This window comes from Heptranchias perlo, chromosome 9 (assembly GCF_035084215.1).
Source record: "Heptranchias perlo isolate sHepPer1 chromosome 9, sHepPer1.hap1, whole genome shotgun sequence".
Lineage (NCBI taxonomy): Eukaryota > Metazoa > Chordata > Chondrichthyes > Hexanchiformes > Hexanchidae > Heptranchias > Heptranchias perlo.
The window spans coordinates 21,811,177-21,838,547 of NC_090333.1; the positions used below are offsets into that span (position 1 = coordinate 21,811,177).

Sequence of the window (27,371 nt, forward strand, 5' to 3'; positions counted from 1 at the left end):
AGTCAGTTTTGTGCCATGGATCCACACAATAGTAGAGATCAAATAGTCTAAAAATTATAATATTTGCATTCATCAGAGGAGATTTTCAACCCATTGTTCTGAAGTGGATTGAAACCCAGGTTCCAGAGGTGAAAGTGTCCTCGCCCTCTGGACCAGCAGCCAAGAAGAGGAATCATCATCATTAAACTCGATCTCAAAACGAGGCAGGACATTTGTAAACATTTGCTGAATGAAAAACACTTGAAAATATACAGTGTTAAACGGAAAACAGTTTGTAACATTGTGTTGTTCTGAACAGTCTAAGAGCTTGAGAGAAAGATGGCTCCTGGAGGGTGTCGTCGCCATATATCCTCAAGAACAAGAGGCAATGAAAAAGCAGCATCAGGAAGATCAGCATCAATCCAGGCAACTGGAACAAAATATTCTCAGGTAAAGCCAAGGATGTATGGGTATATGTTATATTCCCGTTACTAAAACATATATACCATTTCAGAATGTTAACAATTGGCTCCAGGTAAGCTGGTCGTTCTAAATGAAAGCATAATTATGAGATAATATTGGGGGCAATTTTAACCTAAACCGCCAATCGGGAAAAACGGATGGGATCAGGCGCAATGCTGGTTTTACACCCCACCCGATTTTACTCTCCATTGAAGTCAAGTTAGGTTAAAATTACTCCCTTGTGCATGAAGTATATATTGGGCTCATTCAACAAGCCAAACTGTACTTTTGTGTTATAGTTTCCTTTTTGTACAATGCACATATTAAACAAATAGCCTTGGGCCAATAAGATGCATGTATATCTTCTTTCTGCAGGGTCCTGATAACTTTCGCCCCTATAAACTGGCGCAAGTCACCACAGTTTGTGGCCTTTTGGAGAAGGCAGACACCTGGGGTGCGGCCTTAGATGTGTGGGTATCCGTAAATTGAGGACCTTTCCCTTGTCTCCACATTCTCTGGTGGGGTCAGCATCGTAGGACCCCTACACGCAGATGTACTATGTTTTGAAAGTCAGTTGTTCAATTTGGATATCAGGGCCGAGAATCATAGAAAGGTTACAGCACAGAAGGAGGCCATTCGGCCCATCGTGTTCGTGCCAGCCGAAAAAGAACTATCCAGCTTAATCCCATTTTCCAGCACTTGGTCCTGTAGGTTACGGCACTTCAAATGCACATCCAAGAACTTTTTAAATGAGTTGAGGATTTGTGCCTCTATCACTCTTTCAGGTGGTAAGTTGCAGACCCCCACCACCCTCTGGGTGAAAACATTTCTCCTCAGCTCCCCTCTAATCCTTCTATCAATTACTTTGAATCTATGCCCCCTGGTCACTGACTCCTCTGCTAAGGGAAACAGGTCCTCCCTATCCACTCTATCTAGTCCGGTCATAATTTTATACACCTCAATTAAATCTCCCCTCAGCCTCCTTTGTTCCAAAGAAAAACAACCCCAGCCTATCCAATCTTTTCTCATAGCTAAAATTCTCCAGCCCTGGCAACATCCTCGTAAATCTCCTCTGTACCCTATCTCGTGCAATCACATGAAATTGGATTGTGCCAAAATCCGGCACACGCCTAATGAGGCCGGCTGCAGGACCACAGCAGATTGGTTCGCCGGCCTCATTTGCTTATTACCAACAAGCTGCGGGTACCAGTCACAGCTTCAGAGGCAGCTCGTCAGTTCCAGGGAGGAGCAAGGTCGTTAGCAGAGTCCAGACAGTGGGGGGGGAGTGGAGAAGGGGAGCCAACCAATCGGGAGAGAGAGTGAGCGGTGGCCTGCAGCAACCCGCGGATTTAATGTGGAGCCAGGAGTTCTCCTGTTCCTCCCGGCTCCACAATGAGCTAAGCAAAAAAGTTAAAAATGACCTTACCGGTGATAGCTTCCAGTGGTCTCTTTAAGAACCATTGGTTTGACTACCAAATGGCTGAAGGAGATGACCACAGCGTGCACAGTATATACTACAGTCAGTCCCAAACCAACCATTGCAAAGGGGGCCTCAAACAGGCATTAGGCCGTCAATTTTCACATGCAAAGGGGGCCTAAAGCTTGTTTCAGACACATGCTTTGGACATCTATGGAGGAGCCTTTATGGAACTGCGCCGCCTACCATATTGGACCCTTAGGCACCCGTTCTATGCCTGTAAAACGGGTGCTGCACAATCAAGTTTCTAGGCCCTGAAGTTTAGAGCAAGTGTGATTTAATCTGGCAGTCATTTTTTTTAAAAATCTAAAGTTTGGCAACGTTATGCTTGACATACACAATGTTGATGTAAGAAAGCATAAAGGAGTGATAAAGCTAACTCCTTCCATTGGTCATGCTCAGTCCATTCTATCATGAATTCTACCCCACTCATTTAATCTCATGAGGGGAAGTTGTATATAAATATTGTCCAATGGTACCGAATAGTGTGACCAGCATATGACCCTAAAGACATCCCTGCAGAAGTCTAACAGTTATTGTGCCAGACCGAGGTTTTCCCTTCTGCTTTCCATTGCCATGCCAGTTTTCAATGTAGGTAGGTAATTTGCCATCAATTTTATGAATCTTAACCATTGTTAAAAGTCTGACATGTGGAACTTTAACGGTGCTTTTTGAAAATCTAATTAGCCGAGCGGTATATGGTACTGGACTACCAACACAGAGGTTGTGAGTTTAAAACCAACTACAGCAAGCTGTGAAACTGAATTCAATTAATCTGGTAATGTGTGGGCTGGCACCAGAAAATGACCATGAAAGCTGCTGGATTGTTGTTAAAATCCAACTGGCTCACTAATGCTACCTCTGCATGTGACTCAGTCCCAAACTATGTGGTTAACTTTTAATGCCCTCTTGCTAACTAGGGATGGGCCATTAATATTGCCTTTGTTGCCCACATCCCAAAAACAAATGTAAATAAATATAACCTTTGAATAAATAGGTTGGTTAGTGGCATTAGATTATTGAGGCACGACTCATTGTTCTAAATGTCTACTCCTCATGACATCTGTGCTTTTTAGATGATCGGTTAGAGCTCCTAAAAATATCAACTGGAACCTCAAACAATTTCCTTTCAGTTGCTTGAGGATTCAAAGTTGTAAGGGTGTTATCTTTGTATAGTAGCTGGGTAAGAAGAAGAATCATGCAGGTAAACTAAACACAATGATGATCAACTTAAGCAACAGGTATTTTAGCATCTCACACTTGTATCATATCTTCTGGCCAATAGACTCTGCATGCTGATGGAAATTTGACCCTCACAATGACTGGAAGGTTCCAATGTTTTCGTTGCTTCATTTCTCTGGACGTGTTTAAAGGAACCAGGGGATTATTGAGGCACAGTTGCTGCAGTGAATTCTTTAAATTCTTTTGCAGTTCAGTTATAGAAGGCTGAAAGGAAAGTTACTGGTGTTTGCTATTACAATAGCATTAAATCACTAATTAGCTTTCAATATGGAACGGCACTGTTGTGTCACTGACCATTATCAAAGCTGTGTTAGAATTCTGCGAATTGAAAGAAAAATGAATGAAGCCTCTATAAGAAATGAAGTTGCTCATTTAAGCAGCAATGCACAGCGTGTAGTGGTGTTCTAGGGATAAAATTAGCCTGTGTCTGATAGGACAACATATTTGAAGGTTAAAGTTTTGTCTATTGATAAAGTTATGTTCTCACTGTGTGGTATAAAAGGCACGCTTGAAAACAGCATAACCTGCTTGAACCAATTGGCTTTCTATATAAATTAAAGTTCTTTCGTTCCCTTCTGTGATATTTTTACAGATCGGCAGAGTGGAGATTAAAATGATTAATGTGGAAAATATGTCATTATTTCTATATTTAAACACTTCGTCGTGTATATGGCTGTGTCCAAGCAGTTTTAGTGGCTTCCTAAAGGGTGTAAAATAATACGTCATATTCAAATATCCATTACAATTACATGTTCGTAAAGGGCATACAAAGCCCTACTGCCAGTTTAAAAGAAATGCGTGCATGCTTTAACTAGTACATCCATTACACATATTGTCCGGTTTCTATGTGTCTTTACTAAACCCATTTTTCCTAATACCTATTAAATATTATTTGTCATGTTTACAATTTTTGGATTCTTATAGAAGTATTTTTTTCTGTCAGGATTTGTAGCAGTTCCTGTAAGCAAACCTTGTACTGTATGATCCAGAAGCGGGACCTTTTATGTAAATTGCCCCTGCAAAGCTGCATGACCCAAAGGGTTAAAAATGATCCATTTTGTAGTAATCTTGGCCTAAACAGAGACTGAGTGGATAAGGTGACAAGGATTAGAGAAAGTCAGAGGAACCAGAGAGAAGGAGAAAGTATTAGAGAATGTGGAATGGAAACAGACAGAGAGAATATATTACAGAAATGCAGAAATTGTAGCAACAGAGAATAGGGGAGGGAGAGAAAATACAGTAACCATGGGAGGAACTTTCAACTTTGGCAGGGTGTATACCGGGTGATATTGTACATTGTGCACCCCACCTGATTTTTCTTTCCATTGAAGTCACCTGGTTGGCAGCAAGGTAAGTCATGGGGGGAGGGCGGGGGGAAGGAGGGAGGGTTTCGGGAATACGGAAGGGGGGTAGCGGCCCAAACCATTGTTGTATGGTCTGGTGGAGCACAGTTGCTCCTCCTGGCCTCACAAAAAAAAAGTTTTTTTTACTTACCTTTTGAGAGCTTCCGCTTCTGGTCCAATAGTTGTCTTCTGAATGGCCCGGTAGGCCAGAAATATTGCTTTTATGCAATTAGCATTAATTCATGTGGCTCATGCCTGAGTCAAGAAGGCACCTCAGCTGCCCAGCTTTAAGATAGCTGTGGGGTGGGCAAAGAGTGGGCCATTATGATTTTAACTCTTGCACTGCCCGTTTTCTGCCAGCAAAGGGATTTAAAATCATCCTTATAGTCTCTGAAGTCATCTCGACCATTTGATTAGATTACTGTTTTAATAATGCTCATTATTGACTCTTTGGTTGTTCAAGTTACTGGGCTATGCAAATACACTGTGCAGTTTCAGGAACCTCAAAGACAGTCCTCTGCCAGGCTGCTTCCTCCAGATAGGAAGGAGTCAGAGGCAGAGAGGCATGGAGCTACATGAGTGGAATGTTCTTTTCTGTTTGTTAATTAAAACTCACTTGTTTGTTACTCCACTTATTTGAATTTGATTTGAAGAGCGCATTACCACACACTGATTATTAACTATATATACCAACAATAAAATTGATGTTTGAGAATTACATAGAATCTACAGCACAGAAACAGGCCATTCAGCCCACTGGTCTATGCCGGTTTTTATAATCCAACCAAGCTTCCTCCCACTCTAATTACCTCTTCTGACCCTGACCCCATATCGCTGTATTCCCTTCTCCCTCATGTATGCATCAAGCCTCCCCTTAAATGTATCAATGCTATCTGCTTCAATTACTCCATGTGGCTGCACTTTCTCCAGTGCTTCAATATCCTTTTTGTAGTAAGGAGACCAGAACTGTACACAGTAATCCCAAGTGTGGTCTAACCAAGGGTCCATATAAATTTAACATTACTTCGCTGCTTTTGTATTTTATTCCACTCAAAATTAACCCCACTACCCTGTTTGGACTCTTTGTGGCCTTATCCATTTGTGTTGCTACTTTTAACAATTTATGTACCTGTATTCCCAGATCTCTTTGCTCCTCTGCCCCATTACAGGATTGTTTTTTCCAAACCACCAAAAAGAAGTCAAACCTTATTTTCAGAACTTTTTTTCTACTCCCTGCTTTACTTCCCCTTTAAAGAAAGAAAAGAAAGAGCTTGCATTTATATAGCACCTTTCATTTCAGGACGTCCCAAAGTGCTTTACAGCCAATGAAGTACTTTTGAAGTGTAGTCACTGTTGTAATGTAGGAAGCTAATTAACTTTTATAGGAAACTGAGTTCAGCTAATGTAAGATATTGCTATATTAGTCCTTATAGCATACCAATTACATATATCAGGAAATGTTATGCTAGAACTGTACGGTGACCTGGGTCAGCACACAACTTAAGTACTGTGTTGAATTTCGATCACCAAGATGCGAGAGCATCATTCAAGCCATGGAGGTGGTGCAGAAAGGAACCAGGAAACTGATCCCTTATGTCAGAGGATTGAGTTATTAGGAAAGACTGAATAAACTGGGGCCTTGAAAGGAGGTGACTGAGAGGGGACGCTATAGAAGTGTATAATAAGTGGCATAAATAAGATAAATCCACAGCATTATAAGGTATGACCAGATACTAAAACACACAGTATAGGTTAAAACTGGTGAAAGGATGATTTAGGACAGATGTCAGGAAGAACTTTTTCAAGCAAAGAATGGTCTTCTGAGTAAGATAGTCAAGGTGAAAACCTTAGCTTCATTCAAGAGTCAGTTAGATGATGTGATGGGGTTGACTGTAAGGTATTTGTGGATTTACTTTTTTCCTTTTACTTCCCTCAACTTTATCTACCTTGTGACTTTGAAACCTTCTGTGCTGCAAAGCTTGGATGTGCAGCTGTCGGAGCAGTAGTGGAAATGCAATCATTTATAGTGCTGCTGCCATCAATTCTCTTCTCCTGCCATCCTCCACTGAGTAGTAGACACAGTACAAATGTTGACGCAGAACACCCTTTCTGCCACTGTAGGTCACTAGTGCGCTTTGCAAGTAATGTAGAGCAGTGAACCACAAACTGTTCATCCCCAGAAGCTTAAATGCAGCATCTCAGTATTTAAATTCAATCATGATCCTATCATTTCTAAATATTTTGGATTTAATGTTCATTCAATAAAATGTGTAGATTATACTGTGTTGAGGCTGACCTCATACCGCACTTTGAGGAACTAGGTTCATTTCATTCTTTTCTGTTAGATGTACTTGTAACAACTGTAATATAAAACGTGCAAAATTGATGCAAAGTGCAAAGTTCTCACATCCGACTACTTACCTGCCTGATTCCTTGATTCCCTTGGTGTCCAAAAATCTCTCGATCTCATTCTTGAATATACTCAACGACTGAGCATCCACAGCCCTCTGGGGTAGAGAATTCCAAAGATTCACCACCCTCTGAGTGAAGAATTTTTTCCTCATCTCAGTCTTAAATGGCCGATCCCTTATCCTGAGACTATGCCCCCCTGGTTCTAGACTCTCCAGCAAGGGGAAACAGCCTCTACCCTATCAAGCCCTCGAAGATTTTTTGACGTTTCAATGAGATCACCTCTCATTCTTCTAAACTTCAGACAATATCGGGCCATTCAGCCCAATCTCTCCACATGCAACAAACCTCTCATCCCAGGAATCAATCGAGTGAACCTTCGTTGCACCCCCTTGAAGTCAAGTATATCCTTCCTCAGGTCAGGAGACCAAAACTGTACATAGTACTCCAGGTGTGGCCTCACCAAAGCCCGATATAATTGCAGCAAGACTTCCTTACTCTTATTCTCCAACCCACTTGCAATAAAGGCCAACATACTATTTGCTTTCCTAATTGCTTGCTGGATCTGCATGTTAACTTTATGTGATCCGTGTACAAGGACACCCAAATCTCTCTGAACACCAATAATTCTTAATCTCTCATCGATTAAATAATATTCTGCTTTTCTATTCTTCCTACCAAAGTGAATAATTTCACATTTCCCCACATTATACTCCAACTGCCACCTTCTTGATAATATTAAAATTAGAGCTGGGTCATTTACGAGCAAAACAAGGTCGCAATTTTTGACACAAAGTGTTGTGGAAATTACAAACTCACTTCCCTGGAAGGCTGTGGATGCTGGGGCTCGACTGAAATTTTCATCATTGAGATTGAAAGGTTTTTGTTGTGTGAGGGTTGCAAGGGATTTTTTTTTAATTCGTTCATGGGATGTGGGCGTCGTTGGCAAGGCCAGCATTTATTGCCCATCCCTAATTGCCCTTGAGAAGGTGGTGGTGAGCCGCCTTCTTGAACCGCTGCAGTCCGTATGGTGAAGGTTCTCCCACAGTGCTGTTAGGAAGGGAGTTCCAGGATTTTGACCCAGCGACGATGAAGGAACGCCGATATATTTCCAAGTCGGGATGGTGTGTGAATTGGAGAGGTGGTGTTGTTCCCATGTGCCTGCTGATCTTGTCCTTTTAGATGGTAGAGATCACGAGTTTGGGATATGTGTCGAAGAAGCCTTGGTGAGTTGCTGCAGTGCATCCTGTGGATGGTACACACTCTTAAGGTCAACTCAAATAAGGTGAAATTCTATCTATATATATATATATATATACACATATATTTTAAAGTTACATGAACAAATCATCTATTTCATTTGAACTTTGATGTATTTTTAAATTATTCACAAAAGGCTGGCACTCCCATAAAATATTTTCAAGAATGAGATCGAGAGATTTTATGGGAGTGCCAGCCTTTTGTGAATAATTTAAAAATACATCAAAGTTCAAATGAAATAGATGATTTGTTCATGTAACTTTAAAATATATGTGTACATATATATATATAGATAGAATTTCACCTTATTTGAGTTGACCTTAAGAGTGTATTTTTTAAATCCAAGTACTTTCATTTTTTACTCTCATCTTGCTAAATACACTGCCTGGGCAAGGGGTCAGATTATCTGTGACCGCAGCCCTTTCAGGCTGATAACATGGAAAGAGTGCCGCTAATGAAGTTGCACAAACGCTTCCCTGCATTCAGTGTTTTAATGATAATACTAGTGGTTTACGGGCATTTAAAAAGTATATAAATCATTAAATTTGGCAGATTGTTAACAATAAATTTTCAATGTTTGCGATTCTACCTCTAACAAATCCCATCCAATGCCCACCATTCCTTTACGATTACGATTAAAATCACTCAGGAGATGGTACTCAGTAAAATAATGGGACTCAAGGCGGATAAATCCCCTGGACCTGATGGCTTCCATCCTAGGGTCTTGAGGGAAGTGGCAGTAGGGATTGTGGATGCTTTGGTGATAGTTTTCCAAAATTCCCTGGACTCAGGAGAGGTCCCGGCAGATTGGAAAACTGCTAATGTAACACCGTTATTTAAAAAGGGTAGTAGGCAGAAGGCTGGAAATTATAGGCCAGTTAGCTTAACATCTGTGGTGGGTAAAATTTTGGAGTCTATTATTAAGGAGACAGTAACGGAACATTTAGATAAGCATAATTTAATAGGACAAAGTCAGCATGGCTTTATGAAGGGGAAGTCATGTCTGACAAATTTGCTTGAGTTCTTCGAGGATATAACGTATAGGGTGGATAAAGGGGAACCAGTGGACATAGTGTATTTAGACTTCCAGAAGGCATTCGACAAGGTGCCACATAAAAGATTATTACTTAAGATAAAAAATCACGGGATTGGGGGTAATATTCTGGCATGGGTGGAGGATTGGTTATCGAACAGGAAGCAGAGAGTTGGGATAAATGGTTCATTTTCGGACTGGCAACCAGTAACCAGTGGTGTTCCACAGGGGTCGGTGCTGGGTCCCCAACTCTTTACAATCTATATTAACGATTTGGAGGAGGGGACCGAGTGCAACATATCAAAATTTGCAGATGATACAAAGATGGGAGGGAAAGTAGAGAGTGAGGAGGACATAAAAAACCTGCAAGGAGATATAGACAGGCTGGGTGAGTGGGCGGAGATTTGGCAGATGCAATATAATATTGGAAAATGTGAGGTTATGCACTTTGGCAGGAAAAATCAGAGAGCAAGTTATTTTCTTAATGGCGAGAGACTGGAAAGTACTGCAGTACAAAGGGATCTGGGGGTCCTAGTGCAAGAAAATCAAAAAGTTGGTATGCAGGTGCAGCAGGTGATCAAGAAAGCCAACGGAATGTTGGCTTTTATTGCTAGGGGGATAGAATATAAAAACAAGGAGGTATTGCTGCAGTTATATAAGGTATTGGTGAGACCGCACCTGGAATACTGCATACAGTTTTGGTCTCCATACTTAAGAAAAGACATACTTGCTCTCGAGGCAGTACAAAGAAGGTTCACTCGGTTAATCCCGGGGATGAGGGGGCGGACATATGAGGAGAGGTTGAGTAGATTGGGACTCTACTCATTGGAGTTCAGAAGAATGAGAGGCGATCTTATTGAAACATATAAGATTGTGAAGGGTCTTGATCGGGTGGATGCAGTAAGGATGTTCCCAAAGATGGGTGAAACTAGAACTAGGGGGCATAATCTTAGAATAAGGGGCTGCTCTTTCAAAACTGAGATGAGGAGAAACTTCTTCACTCAGAGGGTGGTAGGTCTGTGGAATTTGCTGCCCCAGGAAGCTGTGGAAGCTACATCATTAGATAAATTTAAAACAGAAATAGACAGTTTCCTAGAAGTAAAGGGAATTAGGGGTTATGGGGAGCGGGCAGGAAATTGGACATGAAGCTGAGTTCGGATCGGTCAATGCCCTGTGGGTGGCGGAGAGGGCCCAGGGGCTATGTGGCCGGGTCCTGCTCCGACTTCTTGTGTTCTTTAGATTTGTGGTTGGGATCAGATCAGCCATGATCTTATTGAATGGCGGAGCAGGCTCGAGGGGCCGATTGGCCTACTCCTGCTCCAATTTCTTATGTTCTTATGTTCTTATGTTCTTAATCGGTCTGTGCAATCTTTCATACCTGATGAAACTATGGAGAAAATTGTATTTCTTTTACATTAGTGTTAAGTATGTTAGTACCATGATGTATAGTGCTAAAATTATTTAATGGGGCATAACCACAGCAAAGTAATGAAATTCTACCTCTGTTCTAGCTCATTGTACTGTTGTAGGGTTATCACATCACACCACAATGGAGGTGGCGGGACGGGTAAATCCACTTTAATGTGATGCAAAGACAAATTTTCATTTTTAAAATGGTGCACAGGCCTTGACCTAAACGCTCAGATAGTGAGAGAATGGGCTTTAGCAAACCAGAAGTTGTGAGTTCAAATCCCACATGGAAAGTTGTGAAAGTGAATTCAATATATTTGATTATCTGTGGGCGAGCACCAGAAAACGGCCATAACACAGCTGTAAGGTGTTCCGTTCCCTTCCGCCTTACACTGGCTCTTGGACCTCGGAAGTACAAGACCAAAATTGCACGCGACAAACAGGCTTTGGCTCAACCCAAACTTAATAGTTTATTAGACCAACAAAACCCCAGTACAAACCCTTCTATGATTTGACCAAAACTTACAATCACCCATGCGGCTAGTCGTTACCGATGCTGATCGTAGGCCTGGACCTGGAAATGACCGGTTTCCGTCCTTCTTTCCTTTACTGCAGCCTCCACAGTGCAAACCCCTTAGTGGTTTGCCTGGAACTTACAATCACCCGTGTGGCTGGGCGCTATTGATGTTGATCGTAGGCCTGGATCTGGAGGTGACTGGTCTCCGTCCGTCTTCACCTGGCTGCAGCCTCCACGTGCTGCTGTTGTACCTTCCTGAAGTGTTCCAGTCATGCAAACCTCACCAGGGCCACATCTGTGGTTTCAGCTATCAATCTGTTGGATTGCTTGACATTCACACGTCATCATCTGTGCATCTTGGTGATTCAAAACTCCTTAGTTGTGCAGAGCTGTGAGGTCAAGAGACAACTCCTTATCTCCTCCCCGCTACCTGCACAGCATCAAGACAATGTCGGATTGTCTCACTGTGATGGGCCCTTGGCTCACAGCATTGTTTAGGTGTGAAAGACCTTCCGTTTTAGTCCGAGACTGAGCATGGCTCAGAGGCTCAGTTTGATTATACATTGTCTCGATGTTAATGTGTCTTTGTCAGGGCCTCATTGTTTGATGTAAATGAGTCTCTGAAACTGATCATGGGCTGGAGTCTCTTTGACTGGCACCTGGGTAAACTGTTCCATATCTCGCAGCCTATTTCATGTCTTTATGATGTGGAGATGCTGGTGATGGACTGGGGTTGACAAATATAAAGAATCTTACAACACCAGGTTATAGTCCAACAATTTTATTTCAAAATCACAAGCTTTCGGAGATTATCTCCTTCGTCAGGTGAGCGTGGGACTCCTTGAACGTTTCGCATTTATATTCAGAGAACAATACCTGGTGATTACAGATAATCTTTCCAACTGCCCGTTGTCAAGGCAATCAAAGTGTTCAGACAGAGAGGTGTTACCTACTGGGTCACCAAATACACAAACGGCCAGAACACAAGACAGAGAGAGAGAGAGAGAGAGGGAGAAACATCCGAAAGGAAGAGAAAGACAGAGAATGACCCATTGTATTAAAAACAGATAACCTTTATTCGCTGGTGGGGTTACGTGTCGCGTGACATGAACCCAAGATCCCGATTGAGGCCGTCCTTATGGGTGCGGAACTTGGCTATCAATTTCTGCTCGACAATTTTGCGTTGTCTTGTGTCTCGAAGGCCGCCTTGGAGAACGCTTACCCGAAGATCGGTGGCTGAATGTCCTTGACTGCTGAAGCGTTCCCCGACTGGGAGGGAACCCTCCTGTCTGGCGATTGTTGCGCGGTGTCCGTTCATCCGTTGTCGCAGTGTCTGCATGGTCTCGCCAATGTACCATGCTCCGGGGCATCCTTTCCTGCAACGTATGAGGTAGACAACGTTGGCCGAGTCACAGGTGTATGAACCATGTACCTGGTGGGTGGTGTCCTCTCGTGTGATGGTGGTATCTGTGTCGATGATCTGGCATGTCTTGCAGAGGTTGCCGTGGCAGGGTTGTGTGGTGTCGTGGATGCTGTTCTCCTGAAAGCTGGGTAATTTGCTGCAAACGATGGTCTGTTTGAGGTTGGGTGGCTGTTTGAAGGCGAGTAGTGGAGGTGTGGGGATGGCCTTAGCGAGGTGTTCGTCATCGATGACATGTTGAAGGCTGCGGAGAACATGGCGTAGTTTCTCTGCTCCGGGGAAGTACTGGACGACGAAGAGTACTCTGTTGGTTGCGTCCCGTGTTAGTCTTCTGAGGAGGTCTATGCGATTTTTCGCTGTGGCCCGTCGGAACTGTCGATCGACGAGTCGAGCGTCATATCCAGTTCTTACGAGGGTGTCTTTCAGCGTCTGTAGGTGTCCATCGCGTTCCTCCTCGTCTGAGCAGATCCTGTGTATTCGCAGGGCCTGTCCATAGGGGATGGCCTCTTTGACGTGGTTAGGGTGGAAGCTGGAAAAGTGGAGCATCGTGAGGTTGTCCGTGGGCGTGTGGTAGAGTGAGGTGCTGAGGTGCCCGTCTTTGATGGAGATTCGTGTGTCCAAGAAAGAAACCGATTCTGAGGAGTAGTCCATGGTGAGTTTGATGGTGGGATGGAACTTGTTGATGTTATCGTGTAGTCTCTTCAGTGATTCTTCGCCATGGGTCCATAGGAAGAGTCTCTCTAGAGTCCTTGACACCAAGAGTCACTCTACCGCAAGCCCACGGATAACCTCACGATGCTCCACTTTTCCAGCTTCCACCCTAACCACGTCAAAGAGGCCATCCCCTATGGACAGGCCCTGCGAATACACAGGATCTGCTCAGACGAGGAGGAACGCGATGGACACCTACAGACGCTGAAAGACGCCCTCGTAAGAACTGGATATGATGCTCGACTCGTCGATCGACAGTTCCGACGGGCCACAGCGAAAAATCGCATAGACCTCCTCAGAAGACTAACACGGGACGCAACCAACAGAGTACCCTTCGTCGTCCAGTACTTCCCCGGAGCAGAGAAACTACGCCATGTTCTCCGCAGCCTTCAACATGTCATCGATGACGACGAACACCTCGCCAAGGCCATCCCCACACCTCCACTACTCGCCTTCAAACAGCCACCCAACCTCAAACAGACCATCGTTCGCAGCAAATTACCCAGCTTTCAGGAGAACAGCATCCACGACACCACACAACCCTGCCACGGCAACCTCTGCAAGACATGCCAGATCATCAACACAGATACCACCATCACACGAGAGGACACCACCCACCAGGTACATGGTTCATACTCCTGTGACTCGGCCAACGTTGTCTACCTCATACGTTGCAGGAAAGGATGCCCCGGAGCATGGTACATTGGCGAGACCATGCAGACACTGCGACGACGGATGAACGGACACCGCGCAACAATCGCCAGACAGGACGGTTCCCTCCCAGTCGGGGAACACTTCAGCAGTCAAGGACATTCAGCCACCGATCTTCGGGTAAGCGTTCTCCAAGGCGGCCTTCGAGACACAAGACAACGCAAAATTGTCGAGCAGAAATTGATAACCAAGTTCCGCACCCATAAGGACGGCCTCAATCGGGATCTTGGGTTCATGTCACGCTACACGTAACCCCACCAGCGAATAAAGGTTATCTGTTTTTAATACAATGGGTCATTCTCTGTCTTTCTCTTCCTTTCGGATGTTTCTCCCTCTCTCTCTCTCTGTCTTGTGTTCTGGCCGTTTGTGTATTCGGTGATCCTGTAGGTAACACCTCTCTGTCTGAACACTTTGATTGCCTTGACAACAGGCAGTTGGAAAGATTATCTGTAATCACTAGGTATTGTTCTCTGACTATAAATGCGAAACGTTCAAGGAGTCCCACGCTCACCTAACGAAGTAGATAATCTCCGAAAGCTTGTGATTTTGAAATAAAATTGTTGGACTATAACCTGGTGTTGTAAGATTCTTTACATCATGTCTTTACAGTTTTACAGTGTTTTCACAATATTTTGCATATTTGTAGTCTTACAAAGCTGGATTGTGGAAAACACCCAACTGGTTCACTAATATCCTTCACAGAAGGGATCCTGCCACCCCTGCATGGCCTGGCCAAATGTGACTCCAGTCCCACACTTTGAGGTAGATTTTGACTTTGTGACTTCAATGGAAATAAAAATCAGGAACCGTGTAAAACTGGCTGCCGATTCACTATCACCCGTTTTACACTATCACCCAAAATTAAAATTACCCCTTATATCTTTGACCTTCAATGCTGTCAGGGCAATGAGGAATGGACAATAAATACTGGTTTGCCACTGTGGCCTAAGTCTCAAGAACAAAACAAACCCACCTGCAGTGGTCTAAATGGAGTGGAAATGTTAAGAATAAGAAAGAGCTCAACTGGTTTATCCTCTGAGCCATTCAAACCAGGAAGGCCCAGGATTCATCTTCAATCTGTGCTGAGTAAGCCGATCTCAGCCAAGACGGGCTTTCTTCAGTGCCCTTGGGTTAGGGAGGAGAAAATTGACAGGGATTCCCACTCCTGATTGCTATCCAGTGACCTCTGGTGACAGTACAATACAGGTGAGGACTTGATTGTGATGTCTCCATGGTCAACTAGACTGCAACACTCACTATCAAATACATGCAGGTGAATAATAGCCATTTGGATGAGGTACATGATGGTGACTATAGAAGCATACCTTTGCAAGAAGAAAATGCTTTCAGAAGGAGAGACAAAGGGAGAAAATTGACAAAGGATAAGGATATAAGGAGGACAACATTATAAAATATTATGGAAACCAACTCTGAAGAATGTAAAAATAAGATTAAACCATTTTGAATTTATCTGCATAATCTGTGCAATAGGTCACCTAAGCAGGCATGAGAAGGAATGAGTGCAAAGGTAATCCAGGCTGTACGTTTATCTCTTCACTAGTGTTAACGAAAAAGCCAGCATGAGTTGAGAGCAAGTTTCCCAGCTTTATACTCATTCTGACCTTTTCTGGTATTAGCAAGGAGGAAAACTTACCCCTGACTTGGGTACTCAGGTGAAACAGGGACCTTATAGTCAACACTGGCAGTGGCACCATAGCGCAGCATGGAAACTGTGAAGGTAGAATTTGAACATTAATCTAGTGTAGACAGGTATGTTAACAGAACCAAATAAAATAAGTTCCTAGCACCAGTCTAGATTTCCTGCAGCCGAAAATCGTCAGCCCTTTCAGCAGATCCCCGCTCTATCCCTGGCAGGAGTACGTCGAAGGGCAACAAACTGGACCAGGACGTATACACGCCAGGTCTTACCTACTACGTGTTTCCAATGACATTACTTGGGAGCAGAGCATCTTCCCACCCCAAACAAGGCCATTGATACAGAGGGAGGGTAAGGGACTCCCTATACTGGGGGTTCCCACATTCCAGGCCTCTCAGAGGCCTGGTGGATATTCAGAGGCCAGTACACTAGGAAAAAAGAAGCATACCAACTTCTTCAGTGATGGACGTGGGGCTCACTTTGGGGGCCCACGTCTAAGTCATGGCTGTAGAAGCACCCATAGAGGTGAGGGGGGTCCACTATGTGTATGTAAATGACGGGATCTCCCCGTGACCCCCCCCCACATACTCTAGTGGGATCAACAGTGGTGATCGCTGGCGGGTGCGATCCTAGTGTAATTGCTGGGATCATATTCAGAAAATCTTTAAGACCATTGTTTTTGTTAGGTTTAGCCCCACTGCACAGAGCGAAAATAAAATCTTGCCCATAGTATTCCCATTTATATTTGCTGCACTCTTCTAATCCAATGTGATATCCAGAATCTTAATTGAAAGAATATTAATTTTAACGTATCAGGTCAAATTACATTCAGAATGCAATCACAGTGAAAGATGTATGCTTCAAGAAAATATTCTCCTGAAATGTTTGGCATTGTGCTACTAATGGAATATTTCAAGAATATAGATTGGCGGAAGATATTTGCCAGTGGCAATGTATGTGTTAGTAACATTATAGACATAGCAGGAAGGTGCTACTTTCTAGCAACCTTATAAATGTATTCTAAAAGAATACACTTACAATTTTGCTAGAAATAGCAATCAGAAGCAACCTTTCCACTACGTTTACAATATCGCTGACCCATAGCAACCAGAGGAAATCTTACATATCCACTCTTAAGAAGGAACTACTTTGTCAGTAGGTTGACTGCTATCTGTTAAAATACACTGCATATAAAGTTAGATTAAGCACAATTTAATGGGCAAGAGCCCTTATAGATCATGATTGACATTTCCCTCTAGCTATTTGCAACCTCACTGCAGTGATTGAGGGTCACATGAAAAAATACTTGCTGAAGGCAGGATTTTTCATTTCCTAATTGATCACATACAATCAAGCATGGACACCAAATGCCTATGAAAATTAAATAAATACAATTTATGATCTATGCACTTTTCCTTCCAACATGGTGTAATCTGTTCCATAGGTTGAATAGCGACATTTCTTAAAGTTTACATAATGAAAATAGAAATATGTTTACAATGTTCTCTAATTTTCTCCTCTAATTGATGAGATTATAGCATTCTAATTAGACCCTGGATTTCTGCATCCATGCCCCCTTAAAAAAATCAACCATTGGAAGAATTATGATCAAAGTTAGCATTATGTTTGTTTCTTCGGTATCTTTCTGTTGTCTTTTCATGTGTATGTGAATGCTTTTGTTTGAATAGTGAATATTTATGACCTTGTCTGGGTAAACTAGCTCGGAGGGATTACTGAGCCTGGTCATGTGAGAGATGAATTAACACATACAATTAAAATTACATGATTGCTGACCATCCTTGGGCTAATGACTTGGATACTGGCTGATTTTCTTTAGCCTCCTCACACTGTCGGGCTCAATAACTGTTCAAAAATCAGTTGCCTCAGAGCTATTTCCAGTCCTCATTTATTTGAAACAAAAATGTATTTTTTTTAATGAACAGAGACAAAAAGGGGATAATAAAAACAGAAAATGCTGGAAAACATCCAACAGGTCAGGCAGCATCTGTGGAGAGAGAAACAGAGTTAACATTTCAGGTCAATGACCTTTCATCAGAACTGAACTGACAAAAAGGTTTGTCAGTTCAGTTCTGATGAAACGTCGATAGGTTTGTCATAATTCTTTGTAACTTTAATTCATAATAAGAGATACTAATGGTAAATTCTCTCTTTAAATTTAACTTAGAATAAGTAGAAGAGTATGGTTCACAGAGCAATGGGAGGCAAGCTTGTGCCTTGAATTTCCACAGAGGGTCTTCCTAATCATAGCCAGGCCACCATTGAAAGGCACCAAGAAGAGGGGAGGTGCATCCCTTCACATAGTGAGAGGAAAGTTCTGATGATTTATTCAAAGTGTCTCTCATATATCCTTCAATAGCCTGGCTCAAAAGCGGCACTGGTAGAGGGAGGCATGTGTGCATGTTAGGGACCATTGAATGGCATGTAAGGGGTACTTTTATGAATCTGCACCCTTGACACACAGCCTTTGCACGCTAGGAGTGCCTATTGAGAATTCAGGCATGGTTCTCTGTGAATGAGATGCCCCTGTATTACCCAAAAAGAACAAAAAAAAAGGAAAAGAAGTTATGGGCCAGAACTTGCGCAGAGTGGCATGGCAACGCTCGCCGCAGCTCCTGCGAATTACATTAATAAATGTACTTTCTGTGGGCTAGGTGGCGTCAACTCGCTTGATTTTACACTTTTAAAGAATAGTGAACAATTAACCCAGCCTCTGAACAGGGTAAGTTGATGCGCATGGAACAGTCTGTGAGAATAGAAGACGCATCCACAAAATCTGTCAGGAAGAGAAATCATAGAATCATAGAAGTTTACAACATGGAAACAGGCCCTTCGGCCCAACATGTCCATGTCGCCCAGTTTATACCACTAAGCTAGTCCCAATTGCCTGCACTTGGCCCATATCCCTCTATACCCATCTTACCCATGTAACTGTCCAAATGCTTTTTAAAAGACAAAATTGTACCCGCCTCTACTACTGCCTCTGGCAGCTCGTTCCACACACTCACCACCCTTTGAGTGAAAAAATTGCCCCTCTGGACTCTTTTGTATCTCTCCCCTCTCACCTTAAATCTATGCCCCCTCGTTATAGACTCCCCTACCTTTGGGAAAAGATTTTGACTATCTACCTTATCTATGCCCCTCATTATTTTATAGACTTCTATAAGATCACCCCTAAACCTCCTACTCTCCAGGGAAAAAAGTCTCAGTCTATCCAACCTCTCCCTATAAGTCAAACCATCAAGTCCCGGTAGCATCCTAGTAAATCTTTTCTGCACTCTTTGCCCATAACTCTTTGCCTGCTTATGGGCATCATGCCCATAAGCAGGCAAGCAGATTTCATTCATTTAAAGTTAGTATTCTGGAAGTCATTGCAAATAAAAATATTATATGTATTTTATAAAAAGCCAAAGAAATAATTGAATTAAATTAAAGAGACAGAAGGGAAAAGTAAAAAAATTGTTTTTTTAATTTTTTTAATTTTTCTTTTAATGACCAAAAACTATTAAAATAAGGAGTAATATGAGACTCCACATTTTTAAAATTTAATTTTTAGTTGTTTTGCAGTCATTAAGACTTACTGCGCTTTTAAAACTTAGTTTAGACCTAGTATTTTTAAGCGTACCCGATTGGTGGCGTAAGTAGTTATTTTCCAGCTGGGCGAATGAGCAAGTTTGTGATTTTTCAGTGATTTCAACGATTGCAGCGTGCGATGACCCTTTAATTCACAGCTGTCAAATCGCTGGCAAATCAATAGGAGCAAGTTCACCATTTCCGCGTATTAGTGCGCATGTGCAAATGCGGGGACTTGCTCCTTCGATTCACCATTAAAAACAGAGAGCGCTGTTAAGCTCCTCCATTATTTCGGGAGTAATTTCTGGCTCAATGGGCTCTATTTTCGCACTCGCGATCGGGTGCGTTGGTGGCGGGGGGGCTGCGAAAATCCGGGATTCCCGGGGCGGGTCCGGAGCCCGGCTCCAACCTGACTATATATGCGGTAACCTTCAAGGAATTCCACACTCACCTGACGAAGGAGAAAGCCTCCGAAAGCTTGTGATTTTCAAATAAAACTGTTGGACTATAACCTGGTGTTGTAAGATTACTTACATTTGTCCACCCCAGTCCATCAACGGCATCTCCACATCATGATATTTTAGGAGGGATCGGATTTTGCAATTAACTGAGCGTGTTTCCCGTACTGGGGGAAACACTCCCAGTTCAAATGGATGTGTTGCAGCCACCAGCCTGTGGCAGCTGCAAAGGTCCATTTGACAGGTGGGGGGGACAGACCCTCACTCATTGCAGGAGGCCACTCTGTCACTTTGGACAAAGTTTGGCCTCCACCACCCTCCTCCTAACAATAAAATTCACCAACTTGCACACTTACCCCGGTGTCCAGACACGTTTACGTAACTTGCAGACCCCCTCAAACTTCCGGATGGGGGCCGCCGTAGCTGCAGTCATGACCTTCTCGGAGGGCGAACAGCATCATCAGCCTCGCCGGCCACGCCGGCCACCTCTGACACATGGAGCTCCACAACACAGTGCCGTGACACATCCAACTGCACAGCAGGAGGGAGGGCAACCGCAGAGAGAGATGCTTCACAGGGGGCACTACCCTCGCCACAGGGTCCACAGACTGAGGCTCAGCTTCCTGGACCTCTCTGAGCAGCAGTGCACATGGAGGCTCAGAGTCACTCGACATGTAGTCGTGGACATTTGCAGCCTCCTTCATGCCGAGCTGCTCCTGGCTGGCCTGAGCACCATCTTCTTACCTGTCGCTGTCAAAGTCACCACTGCCCTCAACAACTTCTCCTCCGCATCCTTCCAGGGTGCCACCAGGGACATCGCCGGCGTCTCGCAGTCGTCTGCACGAAAGAGCCCTGCAAATACACCTACACCCACTCTGCAGTGACACAATGGGTGGCATCAAGTGTGCGTGTTCATGGTGAACCCCATGAAAGGGACCTATTCCACAAGCCAGTCAAGAATGGGCAAGACGTGGCAGTAGTGGTGATAATAATAATATTCATTGTGCATGTGAAACAAAGCAAATATAAATAAAAAACATGACAAATCGTCAGACACCCTTGTGCATTCCCTTTGTGCTCACAAAACCTTCGCCTTGTGTTTCCGGGAACCCTTATGTGGTGCTACCCCTGTGGCTTCAGCAGAGGTAGTGGCAGGTTGCTCATGTACATGGCCCGACCGATGAGATGCTTTGGGCCTATGCCCTCTGGGTTTGGGTGCCCGTGAGGGCCCCTCCAAAGGCTGCTCCACCTGCACCTGTGCAGGGGCAGACTCGGCCACCTGGAGAGGGGGCAGCATTGTGGGTACTGGTTGAGAGGGGGGCAATGGGTGAGACGTGGGAGCGCTTTGAGTGGCGTCCCCACTTCCATGTCCCCTTTCACCATCATCCCTCTCGTGGCCCAGGCCCACATTACTCCTTCCATCCTGCTGGATGGCAGTTTGGAGGACTTGTGTGAGGCCTTGGAAGGCCACCTGTAAAGTATCTGTCAGCCTGTTCAAGGCGGCAGAATGTTGCTCACCCTGAATCCAAACGGCCGTTGTCAGGGCCTGAATGGACTCATTGTTGAGCCGTGCTTGACGCTCGAGGGAGGCTAGCCTTTCCTCCACCGCAGACATTCCCGCACCTACCCGCGACATTATCTCAGAGATGCCTTCACGTCCCTGCAACATTATCTCGGAGATACCCTCCTGTACCTGTGCCACCATTCCACTCATGCAGGAGTTGGACTCCTCCATCCTCTGCGCGATTGTGGAGAGTGCGTGTGGCACCTGTTCCAGCACCTCGGCAATGTGCTGCTGCCCCTCGATGACTCTCCTTTTCATGGCTGGCCCCCAGGGTTCAGCATCTGGGTCCAGCTGAGCAGAGCCCAGAGAAGAGTGCCCCCACCGACGCAGACTCTCCACGGCTGCCCTGCCACCAGGGTCTGCTCGTGCTCACGTGTGCGTGGTGACTCACCATGTGCAAGCCCAACTAAGTGAGGATGGGGACCCACCGAGGTGTATGTATCTGCGCTGGTGGATGCATGGCTCAGATGTGACGATGGACCCTCAGAGACCGGCAGGTCCTCAGAGGAATCGCCCTCCACGGTCACGGCGCTCGCAGATGACCTTGCAAGAGAACAGAAAGCAATATTAGGCATGTGGACGGATGTTGAGGTGCTGCAGATGCCAAGTGATGCTAAGATCATTCGCTATCATGAGTGCTGAGTGTTAGCTTTCTGTCACCGGCCGCTTGTGCAATCTCAGCCTCGACATCCGCCACAGACAGGCACTCCAGCGTGCGGCTGATGTCCAATGCCTGCTGCTCCGCGTCCGTTAGGACCGCCTGGTGTGGCGGGCCCCCTCCAGTCCATGCCCTCTCCCGGGCGTTCTGGCATCTCTTCTCCTATCAAGGCAAAACACAGAGGCGTGATTGAGTGATGGTTGCATGGTGAGCCACTGCATGCATTGGTGTGGGTGGGGTTGAGCGTGAGGGAGGTGCATGGGAGGGTGCGTGTGCAACATAACCATGATATTGTATGAGGATTGGGTTGCATGGTAGTGTTCGAATGGGGACAGAGGCAGTGAGTACGTGCAGGCAAGGTGAGGATGATAGTTGAGTGGATGTGAGGAGTGATGTGAGAGCATTGTGGTGGCAGTACAGAAGGGGTTGTGTGGTGGTGGAGGTGATGTGGAAGACGGAGTGTGGGAGAATGCATAAGTATACTCACTTTGCCTAACCTGGTTAGATCATTAAATCTCTTCCTGCACTGGACCCAGGTTCGTGGCACATTGCCGCAGCTGGTGACCTCCTTGGCCACCTCCAGCCAGGCCTTCTTCGTGGTGGAGGGAGGGCACTTCCTCCCATGAGACGGGAAAAATATTTCCCTCCTCCTCCTCACCCCATCCAGCAGCAGCTGGAGTGAGGAGTCTGAAAATATTTGGGGCAGCCTTCCCTCTGGCCTGCTCCATGGTTTATCATTGGTTGTTTGTTGCAGGAGGAGCATTGGTAGACTGCCCCTTTAAATAGGGCTCCTCCAACTGACAGACCTTACTGCGCATGCGCAGTCCGCCCGCTGCGCAGCTTACCAGCAGGAAACCCGGAAACCAAGGTAAGTAGCTCCAATTAGCCTGTAATTGCGTGCGGAGCACACTGATTTCACCGGGCGCGTTACCCACGCGCCCAGTCGACACCCCGCTGAGAACCCGCCGCCCTGCTAATATCGAGCCCAATAAGTACAAACAGTATTGTTACTATAGTCATAGTATACAAGCCATCCAGAAATCACTTAGACTGAGTAGAGCAGTTCTCTTAATTTATAAGCATGTCTCTCAAACCTCTGTGACTAATTACTGTGGGGAATTTGAAGTTTGGATCCAAGATTAATGATTGAAAATTTCAGATGTGCATATTTTGCAGCAAAATAAAATGATCCGTTTAAAGTAATACTACTGGTTTTTAGTTAATCAGTTTTGAGCTCTTACGTCATTAGTAAGTGCTTCAGTGTTGGTATGTTGAGGAAAAAATGTAAAGTAAATTGAAAATATTGTGCTGGATTCCAGCTATGTAATAACTCAAACACTTAATAATGCAGAAATTTTATTTGCTGCACCATCTGTGTCGTGTCAACTATTTGTTTTTTTAACATAAACATGCAATATCAATATCAGATTAATTACTGTACTTGATGAATAACAAGCGGTGGGTTTTGAGGAGGATTTTCAAAGGAGAGAGTGGGACAGGCAGAGGGATTTAGGGAGGGAATTCCAGAGAGTTGGACCCAGGATGGTCTGCCTTCAATGATGGATGAAGGAGGAGCAGTGGCGGGGGTTGTGACAGAGTTGGAGGAATGGAGAGTTTAGAGGGATATAGAGCTGGAAGAGGAAGAGTGGGATGAGACCAAATGAGCATGTACATTTTAAATTTGAGGTGATGGGGAGCCAATGTACATCAGCGAGGATGGAGGTGATGAACAAGCTGCACAGGATAGAATAGGTGAAGCAGAGTATTGGACAAGTTGGAGTTTATGGAGGGTGGAGAATGGGAGGCCAGCAAGGAAAGCACTGAAGTAGTCTAGTCTAGAAGTGACAAAGTTATGTATAAGAGTTTCAGCAACAGAGGGGAACTCAACTTATGAAAATGGTCAGTACGTTCAAAGGCACTATAGTGGTTTAATCAACCTTCAGTTTGCAGTTCAATAAAAATCAATACAGTTGGATATGTAAATCACACACAGCTTTCACTGTAGTCTAACAACAACATGGCAGCTTCACAACTAGGGCAGCATTTATATTACTCAGCCTCCAGAGTGATGCTACCAAAAACTGATGGGATGACAGCTCTTGTTTCCAATAGTTAAAACATTTTTACCACAGCGATTTTGTTGAATCCAATAGCAGAAAACCTCATTTCTAGTTACTACAGTTAATGAAAGATGTTGTGCTGAGCTATTTATGCACATTGTTGATGCATGTTGGAACTAAAATCTGGTGCCAAAAGCTTGTGAAAGCCATCTGAGAATTTTTTAAAATTTAAATGTTCAATAGACAAAAAAAACTAAGAAACAAACCCAAAACAGAACTGAAGATTATAGAAATAAGCATAGGCATCACCAACCAAATTATCCATAACACATTAAAACACTTGTGCTTCTGGACCCAAGGAGATGTCTTGTGTGAAAAGCAACTGATCAGGGTGCAGTAATGCTGGCTGTAATGATAGATTGATAAACTGGAGTTTTACTGGATTACCTTGGAGCCTCAAGGAGAATTTAATTTTCTTGGGAGTTTTATCTCTTGTTAGCTGCCTCCCTCAGGAGACTAAATAAGTTGAATAAAGTCCAGGATGGTCTTTGGGGAAGGAACTGGCTAGATGGGCAAATTACCTTTTCATTCCTTTTAGTTTCTATATTCTAACATATTTGGTTTTAAGGGGACTTCAGAAAAATATCAGACAGTGAGGAATTAGTAAGTAAAATTTTATAATCTTACCAAATTCTGTCTGCACAAGCATGAAACCTCCTCCTAAATAGATAGTGAGAATTTTATGCTAGTGTAGACAATATGGCAGTACATACACATTACCAAATACATTACACAGTATATAAGCTGGCACTACCCAATATAACAGTATACAGAATATAGACTACCGACTATATATACATGCTATCTGGTAGACACACTACCCAATACTCTAATCAATATATTTACAGCCCAATACACCATATGTATTTGCATTATATGCTCAGTAGACTACCCAGAATGTATACTACTCAATGTGTTACCAGTTTACAGACTGGTTAATATGCTATTACTTACACCAAAGATTTTTACTACAGGAGCTGAGTTCATATCAGATTTTGTCCAGGACAAGCCTAACACTGCTTTCTGGATATGTGTTTGATGAGAGTGAGTGTATTTAGATGAAGATTGTGATTCAGCAAATATACAACTTATCGTTGAAGTTTTATTTCGTTTTTAAAGCTGAGTGGAATTGTTACTTTCTGAAGTTAAGCATTATTTACAGGCTTGAAGAAGAAATCGAATCTCTTGAAAACCAAGAAGCGCAAATTTTATCTAATGAACAACTGTTACTGGAAAAACTGAAAACAGCAGAAAGATCTACAGAAGATATAATAAAGGTACAATATTCAAAGTTATTTGACAAGTGAATAGTGTTGTTCCTGGAGCATAATACATTTTAGTTTTGATTTATAACTGTTATGCTCGGTACAAAGCGTTCATTTTCTTGATCATCACACTACTCTATCAAACACTCGAACATTTTTTCCAGAAGGTATATATTTTAAACCCTTATTTCAAGCAACATTATATTTACAGTAACAAAAATGTTTTGAACAGTCTGAAGAATTTATAACTTTGATATTTACACTGGCCAATTAATGAGCAGAGAAGTGTTAAACCAGCCTATTTAATTAACAGTTGAATGTTTTCAAAGACGAGTCAGGACTCGTAAATCTGATGCTTGAGTGTAGATTGCATGCATGGATTATTTAAAATTATAATAGCCCTTCTCCCTCGTAGACACCCACTAGAACAGGTGGAATTTCTCTTTGATGTATTACAAAATGTCAGTTTGGCTCAGCTGTTACCATTCTCATCTCCAAGTCAGAAGGTTGTGGGTCTAAACTCCACTCCAAATTTGAGCACATTATCTAGACTGGCACATCAGTACAGCGCTGAGGGAGTGGTACATTGTCACTGGTGCCGTCTTTAGGGTGCAGTGTTAAATTGAGACGCTATTCTGCCTGTTCTACAGTCAAGCTGATGGTAATAATCTTGTGGTAATATGTGACATAGGACAGGGAGTTCTCCTGGTATCCTAACATTACCTAAACCAACAGCGTCAAAAATAGATAACTTGACTTTCATCTCATTACTGTTTGTTGATCCTTGCTGTTCACAAAACGGTCTCCACTTTTGCTTACATAACAACAGTGACTGCACTTTTTAAGTTATTCTTTTCATGTGAAGTGCTTTCAGATGTTTCTGAGAGACATGATAAACTGCTATATAAATGCAAGTGTTTCTCTTTACAGATACCTTATCAATTGGAAAACTTTCGCTTTTTAAAACTATAAATGAAATGTGCAGTAATCAACATTCTCTTAAGTGGAATAGGCTCTGCTGGTGCATTCTCACAATCTGTACAGTCTCAAATATAATCACACCACCTACAAAACGAAAATGTTATGTGTGTTATTATATGTATTTCAGTGAATGGCTGAATGGTCTGTGTATTTCAGTGCCACTCCCAGGAGATTACATGGCTGCGGGAGTGTGTGGGAGGTGGGAGGGGATGGAAGAAGTGTTTAGTCATGATGATTTGGCTATCATGGTGTGGGGCAGGCTTGATGGATCAGCTGGTCTTTTCCTGCCCGTCATTTTCGTATGTTCGAATGGCTTTTGCATGTCTAGGGACCCAAGGATGTCTCTTGGCTTATTCAATAAGTATTATGATTTCATTGTAATAATATAAATATTTCTGGGAGATATTCATTTTTGCATTGTTCAGAAGACAGCTTACTCAAACCGTTTTGGATTTAAAGAATCTATTATCATCTATTATTTGAGACAGTTGCAGATTTTGCATTAAATATCTAATCAAATCATATTTATGTGCAGATTATAGTATAGTATATCCTATATTTAGGATAGGATAGGATCACTATTTTGTTGCTAGCACATTGAGTTGTCAGAAACCATAAAAATTAATTAATCTTAACTGTCCCCTCACAGGCAGCACAGGCCGAGAATGATGAAGGTAAGAAAAAGAACGTCAATATTCTCTTCATAATCCTTTGCAACAATAACCTATTAATTGTTGCGTTATATTATTAATTCTTTCTGTCATTGTTCATAGACCAGGTGAAGTTTGTATATTCAGAAATTCCAGACCTTCCGAAATCATATACAGCCCGGGACCTGCAGAGGGCAGCAAGTCCAGATGCAGAAACACAAGACCAGGAGCAGCCTAAAGCAGGTATAGGTATTCATTCAGTTTCTGCCTAAAGGCATTGTCTCTTTGGCAATTACACAAATAATTAAACTACATCTGTAGGAGTAGCTATCTTTTCATATTTTAAGTTCCGTTAACAAATCATAGAATCATAGAATCGTACAGCACAGAAGGAGGCCATTTGAAAGAGCTATCAATTAGTCCCACTCCCCTGCTCTTTCCTCATAGCCCTAC

General features: G+C 43.3%; 1 protein-coding gene across 7 annotated transcripts in view; it reads left to right on the plus strand.

The window, feature by feature from the left end:
* The window catches only part of palmdb (palmdelphin b), a 123,568-nt gene that overhangs the window by 73,212 nt on the left and 22,985 nt on the right, over positions 1-27,371 (plus strand). For all 7 annotated transcript variants that reach the window (XM_067989989.1, XM_067989986.1, XM_067989990.1 and 4 more), the window contains 4 exons: positions 299-429; positions 25,185-25,299; positions 26,918-26,942; positions 27,042-27,161. In XM_067989989.1, the coding sequence (XP_067846090.1) occupies positions 299-429; positions 25,185-25,299; positions 26,918-26,942; positions 27,042-27,161 (391 nt within the window). The remainder of the gene's footprint in view (positions 1-298; positions 430-25,184; positions 25,300-26,917; positions 26,943-27,041; positions 27,162-27,371) is intronic.